This window comes from Phoca vitulina, unplaced genomic scaffold (genome assembly GCF_004348235.1).
Source record: "Phoca vitulina isolate PV1807 unplaced genomic scaffold, GSC_HSeal_1.0 scaffold59, whole genome shotgun sequence".
Classification (NCBI taxonomy): domain Eukaryota; kingdom Metazoa; phylum Chordata; class Mammalia; order Carnivora; family Phocidae; genus Phoca; species Phoca vitulina.
The window spans coordinates 8,438,018-8,455,971 of record NW_022589762.1 but is presented as its reverse complement, the minus strand read 5'-3'; the positions used below and the strand labels follow the sequence as shown (position 1 = coordinate 8,455,971).

Sequence of the window (17,954 nt, the reverse complement as noted above, 5' to 3'; positions counted from 1 at the left end):
AAATGTGAAATGTAGTCATCAAGCTGTAATCTTGAATACAGAGTCTTTTTTTTTGAGCAATTCAAATATTTCATGGATGATATTTTTTGCTTTCATATTATTTTATATGATAGAAAGTAGAATAGTTTGAGAAAAGTTTAACAGGTCAGAGGATGAAATAGATAAGAATTTCCAGACTGGAGGAGGAAAAGTAGAGGTGGGCTCCCTGGTGGCATTTTCTGTCTCTGGATGGTGGTTATTCTGGAAGGGGCAGAGAATAACATTCTTTACTGTGTGTCACTCAGGATAAGGTATGTTACAAGATCGTCAAGTGAACTGAACGAGAAGTCACGTTTCACATCCTTTGTATACTGTACAGTTTAAAAAGCATTTTCACATAAATTATCTCATGTGGTCCTTGCAACAGCCCTAGTGGGTAGTCAGGGCGACCATCAAGGTCCCCTCCTCGCTATGATTCCACAGAAAAGGGGCCTTGCACAAGTTTATACAGAGTTTAGTCTCGAGTTTTCCCGGTTACATGCTCCTTTATCTCTTTACACATCCACTCCTTCAACAGGCATTTACTGAACTCCAGGATGATGTCAGGATAACAGATTAACTCCGTCCCAACGCCATAACCCTTTATACACTCTCTCCGGGGAACGGGAAACCCATCAAAGACGTTCCGGAGAAAACACCTCGGGTCTGTCGTGTATAGGACACCCCAGAATGCGCGTGTGAAATCGCGGCTGACAGTGTCGGGCGTGACCGGGGACCGTCCCGATAGAGAGCAAGGGGGGCTTGCCGTCCCGCGCCGCCCGCGAGCGGCTCGCGGCCGGGCGGCCCGGCGGCTGCAGGTGAGCGAGCGGCGGCGCGTGCCCCGGCTGCGGGCCGCGCGGCTCTCCCGGCGCCGCGCCCCCCGGCGGCACGGCCCGCGGCTCGGCGCCGCCCGCTCCTCCTTAACCCGCGCCGGGAGGCGGCGGCGGCGGCGGCCGGGCGGGCGGGGGAGGGGGAGGGGCGCGGAGCGCGGCGCGGAGGCCGGGGAGGAGCCGGGGCCTGCAGCGGAGCCGAGCCGAGCCCGAGCCCGAGCCGAGCCCTGACACTGTCCGTCCGCCTCCTGGCTCCCCGGGAGCCCGGACTGGCCGGAGCCCGAGAGGTGGCAGCGCCGGGGGCCTCACGCGCCGAAGCGAGCGGACCGGACGGGACTGGACTAGAGGAGGCGCTGCCGCCACAGTAGCCGGGGACGGGAGTCGGGAGCCGCGGCCTCCCGGACCCTGCTGCCCAGGCCAGCTCAGGGAGAGCGGGGAGTAGGAAAACCCCACCCTCGGGGCACCCCCGGAGCGGAGGCGGGAGCGGGGACGGGAGCAGCCTCTCTCCCCGCTGGAGAGGAGACCCTTACCACTCGGGCGAGGGGAAGAAGAGACCCCTGTAGGGGAGAGTCTCTCCTAGAGGCGAGGAAAACCCCCATCCTGGCCCGGGAATAGAGCTCCAGAAGTAGAAAGGGGTGATCTTACTAAAGGAAGCAGACAGAGTGAGACCGCCCCAGCGTGCCTCCACCCCTCCAAACGCACACTCTGAGCAGTTCAGGACTTTTTGAGGCTAAGAGAAAGGGGGAAATGCCTATGGAGTAGGCGCCCTCCATCCTATCTAGTACTCACAGGGGAGAGGAGTCCTTACATTCAGAAGCAGAGGACACTCCAGGGAAAGAAGAGGAGTCGGCTTTCAGCCTTTCAGGAGAGGGGAAGAACTCTCCTCTCAACTTCCTTGTACCTAGACAGTGGAACAGGGCAGAGTCCCTCCGCTCAGATCTCCAGCAGACAGAAAGAGCCCTCCACTCCCGAAAGATCCAGTTTGGGGGGGAGGGGGACTCCCCCAAGGGGGAGGAGACAACTCCTGGTTGGGAGAGGCTCCTCCCCTCCTCCCCAGGGTTACAGGCAGGGTGTGGGGGGTGTGCCACCTTCCCCAGGTAGGACCTCCTTCTCCTCCTCCCCCTCCTCCTCCTCCCAACGCTCCTCATCCTCAGGGGACCCAGTTCCCCACCCCAGCTTGGGATGCTCAGCCAAGTACTGGAAGAGCCACTGAGGATGAGACTCTTCATCTGCCTTTGAAGAGGGGAGTCCCTCCAACCCCAAACTCCAGTACCAGGTGGTTCCCTCCCTTTGCTGGGGGAACCTTGGAGACAGGTTAGTGCTTTCTTTCACCTTCTCTGTCCTCTTTAGGTACTAGTGGGTGTAGGGGCTGAGATGGTGGCTCTTGGGTTTCATCACTGGGGAAAGTAGAGTAATAACTCAGAGAATCCTCTGGGGAATGTGCTCTGAGGAAGCTCCTGGATTCAAACTTAATATCTTGCTGCAGAAGCTCTGAGAAATGGGTTTCTTAGTGTTTGGGGACTAGATGGCTGGGATTCATTTGAAGTCCCTAGGGACATGTATGTTTTCATGCTGAGGGCAAGGGAATATCAGCAAACGCCTGCATTTTCAGAACTCCATCCATACTGTGTAATAATGATGGGACACATCCCAACCAGACTCCCATAGTGTTCTCCATTCTTGGGCTTTTTTACTTCACTAAAGTCATCGTGGCATTTCATGGCCTAGACTTGTCTAGGGCTTCTAATGATATTACCTTTTCTTACCTTGTAAGCCTATGTCAGCTTAATGTCCACCAGAGCTGTTCTCTCCAACCCACTGTGATTACTGTCTCCTTGACAGGAAAATCAGTCTGTCCCCACCCACCCTTCCTCAGACACCAGGAGGCCTCCTCTCGTGGCGTACCCATTCCTGGATGGAAGCATGGCTCTATCAATAAAATCCAAAGGGAAAATGGAAATCCCACCTGTCCCAAGGCAAGAAGAAAGGGTGTAGGGGAAGGCTAACTCCTGGGTTGAAGTGGTTCCCTAATGCCGGCCCTGTACCACTGCCCTCATGCCCTACACAGCTCCTGTCCACAGCTCCTGTCCTCCATGGACAGTTCCTCAGGAAAAAGCAGATCCTAGATAGGAAGAGAGGGGTGTTGCTGCTCAGCCTCCTTCCAGTCTTCCATCGAAATAAGCTGACACCCCCCCACCCCCCGGGGAGATTTGACCTGTGATGAATTTTCTTTCAGAAAAGCACCTAATGGTTTCATCTTTTCTCTTCCCGTTTCTTGTTCAGTTCTGTGTCTCTGGAATCTTGTATTTAAGTTTTCTTTCGTGAGATAAGGAGCAGGAATCCTCAAAGCCCAGAATCGTCAGAAAAGGCAGGAAAAAGGTGCCCGGAAATCCTTCTAGCTGAGGCCGGGCTGTATGTGTTTAAGCAGTGTGTCTTTCCACCTGGGATCACCAGCAGGGTGCCTGCCTTCCTGCCTTGCCATTAGTACATTCCTCATCTGTGTGCACCTCACAGCAAAACCAAGTGGGAGGCTTCATCTTTCGTGGGTTTTTATGTTTCCTTCTTCTTTCTCTGTCTGGGCCATGGTGGGCTGCCTGAGGCCCTACGTACGTCCACTTGGTCCTGGAAACTACCTGTTAGTGGTGGTATGTGAGACAGGGTTATGATCCAGGCCTGCGCACTGTGCTAGAGAGCGGTGTGCATATGTTTCTTAATTCAGGTGAATGTGGCTTATCTCTGTTTTGAGTGGGTATGTGTGTGGAGACAGTTACATCCGTGCTTTTCAGACTAAGCCTCCAGTTACCCAGAATCCTATGTTTCTGGTAGGCCTCTAGAAGCGGGTGCCCCTGCACGAGGACCTGGAGAGGGTGCTGGTAAGGCTGCCCTGCTTGGAGGAAGGGCTTGGCCTGCCCTGGTCAGTGGGAACCCTCACGAATGGCTGCATGAAAGTCATTTCTTGTGGCAGGGCAGCTCAGTGTCAGGCTGGGGCCACTTCTTCTAGAACTAGCAAGAGAGTTTCATTTCTGGTATCTCTGGTCTCAAAAGCATGAGGATCCTTGGCTCTTACCTCTAGAACTCCCTCCCCCACTTGTGAAAAGAGCCGACTTTGGTCTAATAGCAACCCATTTCTCCCAAAGTACTTTCCCAGATGCTGGAATGCAACTTGTTGAGTGGCTCAGAGTGAACTGTATCACAGTGGCTCCAGGTGGACCCCCCACCACACAGTGTAACTGACCCTGCTGGGACGGAGTTTCCCTAATTCTCCTTGCCTCTGTGGAATCCGCTAGAAGCAGATGGCTGTTGGGTTGGATTAACTATGCTTTAGAGAGTGCTGTTTTCCAGATCATGTCTTATGACTAGACCTGGTCCCTGCTGAAAAATAAGAGATGATATCCCCTCATTCCTTCATCTTTGGCATCTACTTGGTCCTGGCATTGGTCAATAGTGGGGCGACACTATCCCCAAAGTAAAAGTTGGAGATTCTGACATCCCGAAAGCTATTGCAAACTCAGTTCAGGTTTTGTGACATAAACCATTGCAGGCTTGCTGTTTCCAGTCTTACCTCCATGGTCTGCTTTCTCATTTCTAATATTCTCTGTTTTTCCCCATTCAAAAATAGTAATAGCTACACTTACCTAACGCTTACTAAACGCCTTAAAAATATTAACTCAAGGCAATCCTCACAACAACCCTGTGCAGGTACAGTTATCATCTGTATTTTATAGATGAAGAAACTACAACACAGAGAGGTTAAGTAACTTGCCCGAGCTTGCACAGCCAGTAAGTAGTGGAGCCAGGATTGAAACCCAGGCGGCCTGACTGATGATTGGTAATGTGGTAAACTTAACCACTGCTCTATTAGTTTTGGCATTCTGTCCAGAGCAGGAAGTTATCACTCCTTAGTACCTGACCTTGGCACCATACAGAGAACAATTCCTGGCCTTTCAAATAAAGTGGGAAGAAAACCGTGTCTGTTATTTTAGATCTTACACATCTCATCCAGGATCAGTCTTCCACTCCAACAGAATGTCTTTCTGTTTTTCTCCGCCTTTCTCCCAGTACTATAGTCTTCATTAGACGTCCTGTGGATGTGATGGAGCCTGCCCTTTGGCTGCCTTTCCCAGTTTCTATGGGTATTTCCTTTCAGTCTTCCAGCACGCAGAGAAGAATGTGGCCTGACTCAGGTTCTGCCCAAGCCCAGTGGCACGAGGCCCACCTGGAGGGAGATGTCTGGGTAACTAGGTTGGTTGGACAGAGAAATGGAAGTACCTCTTGTTTGCCTTTCTAATAATAGCCCTGGACATTAGCCTCGTGCCATTATTTTGGGGAGCATGGAATGTGTGGCAGCCACGAGCTCATTAAGCTTCATTCACTTCCCTCCGGGGATGAAGCTTTGGCAGTATTTATGACTTCATCCCTTTTATTGAAGGGGGAAACTGAGGCATCAAGACTTCAGGGAGCAGGGGGTGGCTAGGGACATTTAGTGAGTCAGTGTCAAGGTTGGGAATAGAACTGAGGGACCTCATCTCTGAGGTTCTATGCACTGGGCTGCCCTTCAAGAATGGGGAAGTGACGGGAGTGAGGAAGTGGGATGGGTAAAGGGAGAATGGTGCCGAAAGATCAGAAGGACCTTCTGCTGCAAGCTTCTTGTAGCTGGTAAGATGAGGATATATTTTGAGTGCCGGGCGGTATCTGGAGGGCTGACCGGGAGGGTGCTGGAGAAAGGTTAAATTTAAGCTCTCCTAACCTGGTGCTGGGGTAAGGATAGGGAAGAGCATAGAACAACTAGCAAAGGCTGAGGGTGCTTCTCTTTCCGGAATTCACAGCAATTGGCATGTGCCAAATGGGTTCTGTAAACCACTTGAAATCTACTCTCATGTCCCTGTCCAGTGTTGGGAGACTTTCAGATGAAGTGTCCACGGAAGGCTTCTGTGTTCTTAAGATGAGGTTTCCTAGGGACCTTTAGCAGGAGATAATAGGGAATTCTTTATAGACCTCCCCTTCTGGGGAGGACCCAGGAGAACCCTGGTCACTGAGAACCTGCTTATTGTCAAGTTACTGCTCAGGGGCGCCTGGGTGGCTCAGTCGTTAAGCGCCTGCCTTCGGCTCAGGTCATGATCCCAGGGTCCTGGGATCGAGCCCCGCATCGGGCTCCCTGCTCGGCGGAAACCCTGCTTCTCCCTCTCCCACTCCCCCTGCTTGTGTTTCCTCTCTCACTGTGTCTCTCTCTGTCAAATAAATAAATAAAATCTTAAAAAAAAAAAAGTTACTGCTCGCCTGGGATAACCCAGCTATAGGACCAATTATTGCCCAAAACCCCCTGCTTTACCCCAGATGCTGTGGCATTTTGACTTAGTAATGTGCTAGGAGGTCTGAGGCTTTCTGGAATGATTAAATGGCCCTATTAGCTTCCAAGTTTCCATGATATTATAAGGCAAGATGGTGGTGGTGGGCTGTAAAGGAGGGTGGTGGGGAGAGAAGCTAAGGATAAAGGGGAAACCCCTTCATGATGCTATTTATAAACATAGCTTTTTTTTTTTTTTTCCTTTCTCCTGTCAAGCAAGCAATTCTTGGGTTTCAATTGGGTCTCCTGCTGCTCAGGCCCTGAGGCACTAAGGTGTTTCCTTCAGCCTTGTGGAGTGGGCGTGTTGCTGGTGAGGAGCACCGTGCAGGGTGCATGTGTGTACATGCCAAGATTGTGTGGGTGGGGACCTTGGGGGAGAGGCACATGAGTGAGAAGGCTGACCCTTAGGAGAAAGGGTAAATCTCAAGGGGAGGAGAGTCCCCGCTACCAGCGACAGAGTGAGCTGACAGCCTGCAAGATGTGTTGGGAGTCAGGAGAGAGGGGTAGGCAGTCATATCTGGGATTGAGCTTTTAACTGCAAAGGATGTGGATTTGTGTGTAGCTGAATCCATAACGCTTGTGCATATTATCTGGGTGAGGATTTAGGAATGACATCCGCGATGTGTTTCTGTCCAGGATTCTGAATTCTGAGGCATGCTAGCCCTGGCTCCTCCCGAGAAATGCCCTGGTGGGACGGTCAGCGGGGGTTCGAGAAGGAAATACTGGCTGGACGCTCCCGGCTGAGCAGGCACAAACCTGCCAAGCAGTGAGTGCTTAGGGGGTTGCCGGCATGGGCTCTCAGGGAGCGCCAAATGGCTACCAAGCGCTTCCTGCCAGCCCTTCTAGACCCTGCAGTAACAGACAGCACCGGGCGTTCTTCACCTTCCCCCACCACCACGTCACTCTGGCTACACCTCTCTGCCAGCAAGAGCGCCCAGGCTGTGTGGGTGGCAGCAGGGTGTGCAAACATCAGGCGTGGGCGGTTTGGCAGCGCCAGGAGTTTGCATGGAGGGGCAGTGAGCCTGCGTGCCTGGCTGGGAAGGAAGGAGAGAGGAGGAGGGCGGGAGAAGGGGAGCCAGCTCTTAGCCCCAGAGTGGCTATTTTTAGCCAGGCTATCTGATTGTTACCGGTGTGCACACAGCTGGGTGTCGTCGTCCCCCCCCCCCCCGCCCCGGCTCAGTGAAGCCCAGCGAGCCGAGAGGTGGGAGGTCCTTGCGAGGACTTCTTCCTGGTGTTGGTGTCTGTGGGCGGGAGCTTGCCAGGGGTAGCTTTAAAGGTGTGAGGGCAGCTGTAACTCAGATCTGTTACCTCTGTGTGTGACTTTGTGCTCTGCTGGTAATGTACATGTATCTCATTGTGATCTCTGGGTATGGGGGCCACTGTTGATGTGTGTGTCTTGCGTCTGTCCTTTGCTGGTTGTCATTTGTAATTTATGCTTAGGGTAACTCGAATATGCCTCACGTGCACATATATGGGATAAAAAGGGTGCGTGCTCAAATACATCTAATATGAAACATCTGTAAAAGTATTGGTGTGTGCTTTGTTGGTGTATATTTGTGTTCACTCAGACTGTTTTTCTTTACATGTTCACTTGTGCTGTCTGTCTGTGGATGTTGTATGTAAATAAAACAAGCGTCACCTAATTGGAGAGTAGACTTTGGCTGATTTTACCTGGTATATTAATTATATAGTTTAAAATATTATGTGGTAGGGCTTTAAGTAAGGAGGATTGAGGGAATAGCTCAGTTGGGTGGGGGGTTTGACTTCTTTTAGTCCTGACTGAAGGGAGAGTCCTGTTGGCTATGTTCTACATTAAGATGTAGGGTGAGTACCGGTCTGTCATCTGCTAGATGACTGGTGATACATTGTTTGGGGGCTTTGGGAACACTTGGTTGAGGGCTGTCCTGTGACAGTCTCCCATGGGAATTATAATGGGAAGAAACTCTACTTCCCTTAAAGCACTAAGATTTGAATATTATTTGCCACTAGTACCCAGCTATATCACTCATCTGTTCTATTTTCCTCTCCCCTTTGTTCTCTTCTCCGCAGAACCCAGAAGTACCATGGCTTCTGACCTAGAGAGTAGCCTTACCTCCATAGACTGGCTGCCCCAGCTGACCCTTCGAGCTACCATTGAGAAGCTTGGGAGTGCCTCTCAGGCTGGGCCTCCAGGCGGCAGCCGCAAGTGTCCCCCAGGCTCACCCACAGATCCAAATGCCACCCTGAGCAAAGATGAGGCAGCTGTGCACCAGGATGGCAAGCCACGGTACAGCTATGCCACCCTCATCACCTATGCCATCAACTCCTCTCCAGCCAAGAAGATGACCCTCAGTGAGATTTACCGCTGGATCTGTGATAACTTCCCCTATTACAAGAATGCTGGCATTGGCTGGAAGGTGGGATGGCTTCTATAACCTGTGCTTGTTTTTAGCCGTTGACAGCCTTTTTCTCTACTCTTGTTTCTTCCTATAACCTGGTCTAGTTCACTCTGACCTGTTTCAGAGATGTGTGAACTTAAAATCTTATATCTCCCATCCCCTACTCTTTTTCAGAGTGGAACAACTTTCATAAGGTATATCAGGGAAACTTCAGTGATATCAAGCCACTAAGTGTAGTTATGAGGATGGCAGGATGCTGTTGTTCATCATACCCTCTTACCTTCTGAGTCCTCAAAAAGGAGATTCATTCATTTCACAAATACTTATTGCCACTCTGCTATGTTCAAGTCACTGTGCAAGGCATGGCATTGCCTCTTCCTACCTAGAGGTAGGAGTCTCATCAGATTTCCAAAGCTTCATTGCACATAGTCCTCATCTTTTGAAAAATTGTATACCAATATAATAATAATAAGGTCCTTCACCAACAGCTCATCCACCAAGCAAGTAGAAAGAGGATAAGTTGTTTGGCTGGCAATAAAGGAAGAAGGAAACTCCTCTTCTAAGCAAAGAAGGAAAACTGATGTTCTCCATCTTTTGGAGCAGCAACCCATTGGCCAATTGTTGAGTTGGAATGGGGATTTAATGTAGTTCTTTCGCTCTGTAAATCACCAGTTGACATACAAACCAGATGATGAGCTGGAGACTACTAGAAGCATTCAGCTTTTCCTTCATGAATATGTCCCTGCTAACTACCACAACCCCCAACCTCATCCAACATACATATGCAACATTATTTCTTTCCTCCAAATGTAACATTCCTGTGGGCTGTTGAGAAAACAAAGGTGAATTTGTGCCTTTGTTTTGCTCCTAATTTATATTTTGTTTTTATTTATATAAACAGTCTTAAAGTATTATTCGTTTACGGGAGATTTGAATAAATTAAGACACTGGGCAGATGTGATTTTGAGGTATTTATATGCCTGTTGTCATTTGGGTGGAAAAATTGGAAAACTATGTAACCAGAAAGATTATATAGTTTGTGTGTGTGTGTGTGTGTGTGTGTGTGTGTGTGTGTGTGTATGTGTATACAAGAAGCACCTGGTAGTCAAATTTATAGGCATTACCTCCCATCAATTTAATTTCTGCATTTTCTGATCTCAGCGCTCTTGCTATCTGCTAGGTAAGTTCCTCCGTCAGTGTAGTTAAGAGGTGCTAAGTTTGCCTGACACTTGAACTTTATTGTATGTTATGTCCTTTTGTGTCCTTCTGTGCCCTGTTGGAAAATTTTCTGCTTTACACAATGCTCAAAGCTAACTTGCTTCTCTGCTTCCCTAGAATTCAATTCGGCACAACCTTTCTCTCAACAAGTGTTTCCGGAAGGTGCCTAGACCTCGGGATGACCCTGGGAAGGTGAGATGCTCCTGTAAGCATTGAAAGAGGGGGCAGGAAGGAGAGAGGAGTAGTTGACAGCCTAGAGTCCTGTGGCTGTTTTAATTACCCAGAAGAGGAAATCATGTTAATTAGAGAAGCAGCTTTATTTTTTCTCAAAGGAAGAGCTTGGCTATCACGCTTGTGGGCCCCCACTAGTATGAGTGACTAAGAGAGATTGTGAAATCTTTTTTTTTTTAAATAGAATTATTTATGGTAGAGTTGACTTTCATGCCCCCTTTCTGTGTGGCACTCTTTCTAGATGTGAAAGGTAGGCTAAATAACCTTTGTAGGAACTTTTCTGTACAAAAATCCCATGACTTTTATCTTCAAAAGGGAAAAGAGATAAATCAATTTCTTCATTCGATAGATGTGGACACTGGAGTTCAGGAGAGAGCCTTGCCTCAGATTACACAGAAGGGGAGGGTTGTGTCTGGGCATTTCCAGCTCTTTGAACTAGATACCAGAACAATCGAGGCCTGTGTTTGGACCACAGGTCATACCTCTGACATACTCATTGAACTTTTAGGACAAATTTACTCCTCAAAAATAGCCGGTACCCTCAGGATTGTGTGTGATTCTCCAGTTATTTTTCTTAATATAACTTTTTTTTTTGGTGAAAATCCTCCCACGTATCTACTTTTCCAGAGGTGGGAATTTCCGTATATAATGATTTTGTTTTCTATGGGGATGGGTTCTCCTTCCAGGGCTCTTATTGGACAATTGACACCTGCCCTGACATCTCCCGAAAGAGAAGACACCCTCCAGATGATGATGTAAGTCCCCACTTCACGGGGAGATGCCGTTTCTAAGGCAGCTGCTCAGTCCACATCCTGTCCTGTAGTTTTGGTCCTTTCCTGTGTTTGGGGCAAAGGATGAGGTAAAACCATGGGTCTCGGGAGGATGTTTATTTTCTGCTTCTAGATTTCTGTTCTTTTACAACCCTCAGCTATCCCAAGACTCACCAGAACAGGAGGCAAGCAAGAGCCCACGGGGAGGCGTTCCAGGGGGTGGAGAAGCCTCACTGCCTTCCGAGGGGAATCCTCAGATGTCCCTTCAGAGCCCCACATCTATCACCAGCTACAGCCAGGTGAGAAGTAGAGGTGTCAGGGTGCACAGGGACGGATGGATGGACAGGTGGGTGGGTGGCTGAACAGATTCATAGATCTGCCAGTTCAAAATTCTGTATTGAGTACCTGTGATGTAGTAGGCCGATAAATTGGGAAAGAAGGGGAAAGCAGAAGAGGGAAGCTGAGAGAGAGAGAGAGACGTAACAGAACTTTGAGAAGGATCAGAGGGAAGAAAAGTGGCGAGAAGAGAAGGGGAGCCAAAAAGGTTATGAGAATGGAAGATGGATGGAGTGTGGGAAAAAGGCTCAAGGTACATACCCATAGGAGTAAATGAGACAGACAGGGGGAAATGATGTTCACTCATTGACAAGTTAGGAGAGGATGAAGACAAGCCAGAGAGCTTGGTGAGCATGAAAGGGCTGTGTTCCTGATTTAGCACATGGATCGAGTCTCTCTCTTACTCCTTTTTGCAGGGCACAGGATCTGTGGATGGTGGAGCGGTGGCAGCAGGGGTTCCAAGCCGAGAAAGCGCCGAGGGTCCTCCTCCCCTGTATAACACCAACCATGACTTCAAATTCTCCTACTCAGAGATCAATTTTCAGGATCTAAGCTGGTCCTTTCGCAACCTCTACAAATCCATGCTGGAGAAATCCTCTTCCTCCTCTCAGCATGGTGAGCCTGCAGTTGGGATGGGGGCATGAACGTCCTTATACTCCTGAAAGGGTGGTAACATTCTCTTCTCTCCCTTCTGTCTTATTTTTCACACGAGGAGAGGTTGATCACTGGTCAGGGGAAGCATCTCAGAAACCAAAATTGTTTGGAGTCAAGCTCTTCTGGCTTAGTTCTGAAGGACAGCTGTTTCGAGAGGCAGGCTGGGTTATTAGTTTCAGAAAGTGAGTTGGAGGGATCCCCCTTCTAGAACTAAGGGCAGTGACTTGATGGCAGCAAGCAGGTCATTTAGAGGATGGCCACTAGGGGACAGCAGTGTTTCCTTTCCCTCAGAATCTGCTTCATTGTGAGACAATTTTTTAGCATATTTATATTTATGTTGATTTTTATTAAAAAAAAGGATGTATTTATTTATTTGAAAGAGAGAGCGAGCGGGTGGGAGGGGGCAGAGAGGGAAGGGCAGAGGGAGAGAATCTTCAAAAAGACTCCCCACCAATAGCAGAGCCCACCTCGGGGCTCTATCTCACCACCCTGAGATCATGAGATCATGACCTGAGCTGAAATCAAGAGTCAGACGCTCAACCAACTAAGCCACCCAGGTGCCCCGTGTTGATTTTTATTAAAAAAAATCTCAAACAGATGCATAAATAGAGAAAATAGTATAATAAACCCTCAGGTTTCCAACTTTTAAGACGGCCCAATTTTAACAGGTACCAATACTCTGTTCAGCTCGTTTCATTTACCACCCAGCTTTTTTTTTTTTTTTTAACTGGAGTAATTTAATGCAATTCCCAGGCATGTCATCCCACCTATAGATACTACTTCAGTGTGCAGTCTTAATGATAAAGACTTGGTTATCCACTGCCATTATTACTCTTAACACAATTAATAATACTTCCTTAATATCAGTTTATATTTTGTCCATACTCAAATTTCCCGAATTACTGTGTGAGAGTAATCTAAAGTTCTTATTGGAAGGCTCCTTAAGAGATCATCTGGTCCAGCTCTCTGCAACTCCTGTTTGTTTCTGTTGTTAAAGAAATTAGAGGTGGGGGTCGACTTCGGGTGGGACATCAGAGCCTCTTCTGTGTAGTCACCTTGTACAGGCCACAGGGGATGAATGGGATGTTGAAAAATGATTAGAAGCCACCTTTCGGAAAATTTATATTAACTGCCATGGATTTCTTCTTTTATATCTCGGGGGATTTAGATCTGGAGTTATGCTCCAAGATTGTAGCCTTTGCTTGACGAATGAGTCCAAGTTGGGATTGGTTGATCAGAAGTGGGGAGGAGGCAGGGGCTCTCAGAGACAAAGTGAAAAATTAGACTGAGTGAGGATTCAAGTGTTCACTCAAGTTTAATGGTGGCTGAAAGCCCCTACCTAGCCTCAGTCTCTAGCTCTTCCCTGCCTAGTGTGTGTGAGAAATTCATCCATCCTTACTGTATGCCTCACCCAACTCCATTTGTTGGTAGTGAATCCAAGAAGGTGGTAACAGCAGAAGAGTGTAGACACAGGAAGCAAGGAGAGTAGGTGCCCAATGGCTTTATTTTATTTGTAATTTACCTTTTATTTATTTATTTGAGAGAGAGAGAGAGAGCATGAGCAGGGGAGAGAGGGATAAGCAGGCTCCCTGCTGAGCAGGGAGCCCAATGTGGGGCTGGATCCCAGCACCCTGGGATCATGACCAGAGCCGAAGGCAGATGCCCAACCGACTGAGCCACCCAGGCGCCCCTGTAATTTACTTTTTAAACTTCCCCTGATAATCTGACTGCTTTTGACACTGTGATTGCAGGCCTACCCCCAGATCCCTGAGGAATAGCATAAAAAGGTACATGCTGACCTTTTTGCTAAAATTTGAGCAGTTGCCCCACTGTCAAGGCCCTCCATCTGTCTGTTGTATCTACAGAGGTGGGGGAGTCTTGGGAGGCAGAGGGAGCCGAGAGGATCCTTGCCTTCTCAGAACACCCTTACCCTTTGAAGTCTGGGTTTTTTCCCCCAAAAGCCTCCCATCTCAACCCTGTGGAAGTCCTGTTTAGTGAAAAATGCACTGGGGTGTCCAGTAAGGTCAGTCGGTTAAGCGTCTGACTCTTGGTTTTCCACTCAGGTCATGATTTTAGGGCCCTGGGATGGAGCCCTGTGGTGGGCTCCGTGCTCATCGGGGAGTCAGCTTGAGGCTCTCTGCTCCTCCCCTTGCTCGCCATGCTCTCTCTCTCTCAAATAAATAAATATATCAAGGAAGGAAGGAGGGAGGGAGGGAGGAAGGAAGGAAGGAAAAAAGGAAGGAAGGAAGGAAAAAAAAATGCATTGCCAATTCACTTGGCTGCCTCCTCCCGCCCTGCAGGCTTCTCGTCTCTCCTGGGGGACATGCCGCCCTCTAACAACTACTACATGTACCAGCAGCCGCCGCCGCCGCCGCCGCCGCCCCAGCAGCCGCCGCCCCCCCAGCAGCCGCCGCCCCAGCAGCCGCCGCAGCAGCCGGCCCCCGCCCAGGGACCCTCCGCTGTAGGGGGTGCGCCTCCACTGCACACCCCAAGCCCGGATGGTTGTACCCCAGCCGGGGGGAAGCCGGCTGGGGCCGAAGGCTATGGGCCTCCCTCCGTGATGGCCATGCACCCACCCCCACTGCAGCACGGAGGCTACCACCCACATCAGCACCATCCCCACCCCCACCCTGCCCAGCAGCCGCCGCCGCCGCCGCCGCCGCCGCAGCCGACTCAGCAGCAGGCGCAGGGCCAGGCTCCTATCAACAGTACTGGCTTCGGTGAGTAAGGAGGGCGCCCTGACCCGCTTGTTCTGACTGGGGCCTGGAGATGCAGTTGGTTAGGCAGTTAACAGTGGGCGTCTAGCCTCGGCCCCCCAGCAGAGCTCCTCTGAGCCAGCGGAAGTTGCTACTTAGAGCTCTGTGTTATGGAATTCTTGGACCACCGTGTTATGGAATTCTTGGACCACCTGCCATTGCTTTACATATTCTCCTGCCCGTAGGAGCTAGGCTGCGTCTCCCTAAAGCATCCATAGCTTTACTAGTCCTCCATCTCCCGGGAGGGAGATTTTAAGATTATCCTGGTAATGTAATTGATAAGCTTGCACGTAGTCAGTCGGCCGTTAGTTGGCTGCTGGCTTACACTTCACCCTTTTTATTATCCACTCTCCCCACCTCTTTATAGCCTTTCCTCCTGACTGGTGCTCCAATATCGACTCCTTAAAGGAAAGCTTTAAGATGGTGAATCGGCTCAACTGGTCCAGCATTGAGCAGTCACAGTTCTCAGGTGAGTGATGAGAGGAAGATGACTCGAGGGAAAAGGAGGACATTGTGAGTGGGAAGCCCAATAGAAACCAGCACCAGAAGGGGTTGGTTTGGTGAAGTTTGAGGACGGAGGATTCCATGGTTTTCCCTCCATATTTCACAAGGCGGATGATGCCAGTGTTATTGTCAGATTAATTTTAATTAACTTTGCCTTAACTCACTCAAAATATGACCGTGTTTTATCCTACCCTGTTCTGTCCCTGGAGTGGGAAGGCTCTCAGGAATTCAGAAACCTGGGCCGCTACTTTGTAGTTCTGTCACCATTTACTGGCTAAGTCACTCACTCCCTTTGAAATTTTGTTTTCTTTGCCAGCAAGATGGAAACTGTAATAAGAATTTAGGAAGGAACCAACAGAAGAAGAGTTTGAACACGTAGAGCTCTAGGAGATGTCAGTTGTTATTGGCAATGAATCTAGTCAGTGATGTTGATTTATGATGTGGTGGGAGCAGTGAGATGGGGGTAGAGACCGGAGGGGCTTCGGGACCCCTGCAAAGGGTAGCACTTCTTGCTTCTCTGTTTGTAGAACTGATGGAGAGTCTGCGACAGGCAGAGCAGAAGAACTGGAGCCTCGACCAGCATCACATTGCCAATCTGTGTGACTCTCTCAACCACTTCCTTACCCAGACTGGTCACGTGCCCCCCCAAGGGGGCTCCCACCGGCCACCAGCCTCTGCCCGTATTGCTGACTCCTGTGCCCTTACCAGTGGTAAACAAGAGTCAGCCATGAACCAAGGTAGTGAACCGAGCAAGTTGCCAAGGAGGTGGAGGCTCTGACGAAAAGAGAGGGGGAGGAAAGGGCAGAAGAGAACTGAGAAAAGTCATCTGATGAGCAGTGACCCAGACTGAGCAGCGGGACTGGTTTGTCTGCTACGTTGGCTGAACATCTAGTGTATCAGTCAAATCCTATACTGAAAAACTGTATGAGTCCCTTTTCCACCTTAATTTGGGAGATCAGAATTACTTACGAAAAGGGAGGAGAAAGTGCCCATTCCAGATGTGTGTCGCAGTAACCCCTACCTGGATCATATCAGATGGGGTTGTGATTCTCTACAGTTACACTATCTTTAAACCAGTGAAATGAGAGAGATTCAATGATTATGTTTCTGTATTAGTCATCCTTCGACTAGCCATGATATTTCACAATTCTAGGGACCATTAGGATCTCTTTTTGCCCTAAGTGGTGAGGACTGATAGCTTCTGCTGAAGCTACAGAAGAGAGCAAGGAAGGGAGGCGACATTAAGGGGAGAAAGAGTACTTCTTTCCCCCTCTATATTGGGCCCCACTTCATTGACTAGAATGAGGTATACTCAAGTAATTCTTATCTTGCTTTGGCAGTGAACTCTTATGTGCACCCACAAGCCCCCCACCTCTACCCTGGCCCATCACCAATGTATCCAATCCCCACCCAGGACTCAGCAGGATACAATCGCCCAGGTAAGAGCCAGGAAGCTTGTTTCTCCAACAACCCAAGACTCTCTCCCCTGACAAGTTGTTTTTGCTTTCCTCTGGCTCTGAGCCTGCATTCTCTTCCCTTTTGCTTGCCCCTGCTGGGAGTGCGTGAACCCTCATGGTTCCTAAGGCTGGAGGGTGGGCCCCTTGCCAGGGAGGTACATGTCATGGGAGCCTAAAGAAGGCTGATTTACTTTGAGCATAACTTGTGCCTGCAATAATAAAAGGAAGTTAAAGCAGGGGTGCTTGGGTGGCTTAGTCGGTTGAATGTCTGACTTTGGCTCAGGTCATCTTGGGGTCCTAGGGTCAAGCCCCACATCGGGCTCTGCGCTCAGTGGGGAGTCTGCTTCTCCCTCTCCCTCTGCCTCTCCCTCTGCTTGTGGTCTCTGCCCCCCTCTCTCTCTCTCAAATGGATAAATAAAATCTTTAAAAAAAAAAAAAAAAAAAAGGGAAGTAAGAGCATGCAAATAGACCAAAGATGTAGAACATTTATGTCCAGCTTTGGAATCTAGATGGAAGATATGCTCAGGCAGATACAATGAACATGTTATACAGACATACCTGCTTTGTGCCCATGTCTGCTTTCCTGTCACCTGACTCCTATATCAGGGGTCTGGGATTGAACTACCTCTGATGGGGGTGGGGGAAGTTGGAGGAAGACCCTAACTTGCCATAGATAGTATAAAATGAACAGATCATTTGCTTTTAAATACATTTTAGAAAAATTGCTATTATTATCCTGCCTAACCACAAGTGTTTTGAATTTTTTGGGTGACATCAGACTCTTTGTCTATCTATTCCTTATCCATGTAATACATCTACAAATTTCTCTACTGTGATTTCATATAATAGTACGTTGTATATGTTTTTTTTCATTATTACATGGTCTTCATAAGTATAATTCTTAGTGGCTGCATAGTGTTAAATTGCCATGCGACCTCTGTGTACTCTGCTTTATTTCCTGAGACCCCACTGAAGTGGCAGCTAGCAACAAAAACAACCCTGGGCTGATAAGGACCATGGTTTCACAGCCCTTCCTCACGGTATTATTTGGGGCTGAGCACTGCCTATCTAGATCGGTGGAATAACTTCCCAACCACTGTCCTTTTAATTTCTTTCTCTCTTCCTGACAGCACACCATATGGTCCCTCGGCCACCGGTTCCCCCTCCGGGCACCAACGAGGAGATCCCTGATGACTTCGACTGGGACTTGATCACTTAGGGCATCATGGAGCGCAGCCCTGAGCCCGAGGCTGGGCAGCGAAGTCTGGCAGTGGGGCAAGAACGGCCCTGGCCCACCCCTTCCTCCTTGCTGTATATACTTATATAGCCTCTTTTTTTCTTGCTCTGTCAGAGAAGCCACCGCGAGATGCTGCCGAAGATAACCCCCCCCTTTCCTGCCTCCTTCTTCCTCTTCCTTCTTGTTTTTTTCCAAATTCTTTTATTATTATTCTTATTATG

At 49.1% G+C, this 17,954-nt stretch overlaps 1 protein-coding gene across 1 annotated transcript; it reads left to right on the top strand.

The window, feature by feature from the left end:
* The first annotated feature begins 1,015 nt into the window (after positions 1 to 1,015).
* On the top strand, positions 1,016 to 17,949 carry FOXJ2 (forkhead box J2). Its single transcript, XM_032390892.1, has 11 exons — positions 1,016 to 2,162; positions 8,242 to 8,588; positions 9,906 to 9,980; positions 10,706 to 10,774; positions 10,948 to 11,088; positions 11,542 to 11,740; positions 14,080 to 14,499; positions 14,903 to 15,004; positions 15,567 to 15,776; positions 16,380 to 16,478; positions 17,627 to 17,949. Exons 2-11 carry the CDS (start codon positions 8,256 to 8,258, stop codon positions 17,713 to 17,715), a joined length of 1,737 nt encoding a protein of 578 aa, XP_032246783.1. The 5' UTR covers positions 1,016 to 2,162; positions 8,242 to 8,255; the 3' UTR covers positions 17,716 to 17,949.
* Positions 17,950 to 17,954: the final 5 nt, after the last annotated feature.

Coding starts and splice junctions, on each gene's coding strand:
- FOXJ2 (XM_032390892.1), top strand. CDS start 8,256: ATGGCTTCTGACCTAGAGAGTAGCCTTACCTCCATAGACTGGCTGCCC. Junction 9,981..10,705: donor CTCGGGATGACCCTGGGAAG/GTGAGATGCTCC, acceptor TTCTCCTTCCAG/GGCTCTTATTGGACAATTGA. Junction 15,005..15,566: donor TGAGCAGTCACAGTTCTCAG/GTGAGTGATGAG, acceptor CTCTGTTTGTAG/AACTGATGGAGAGTCTGCGA.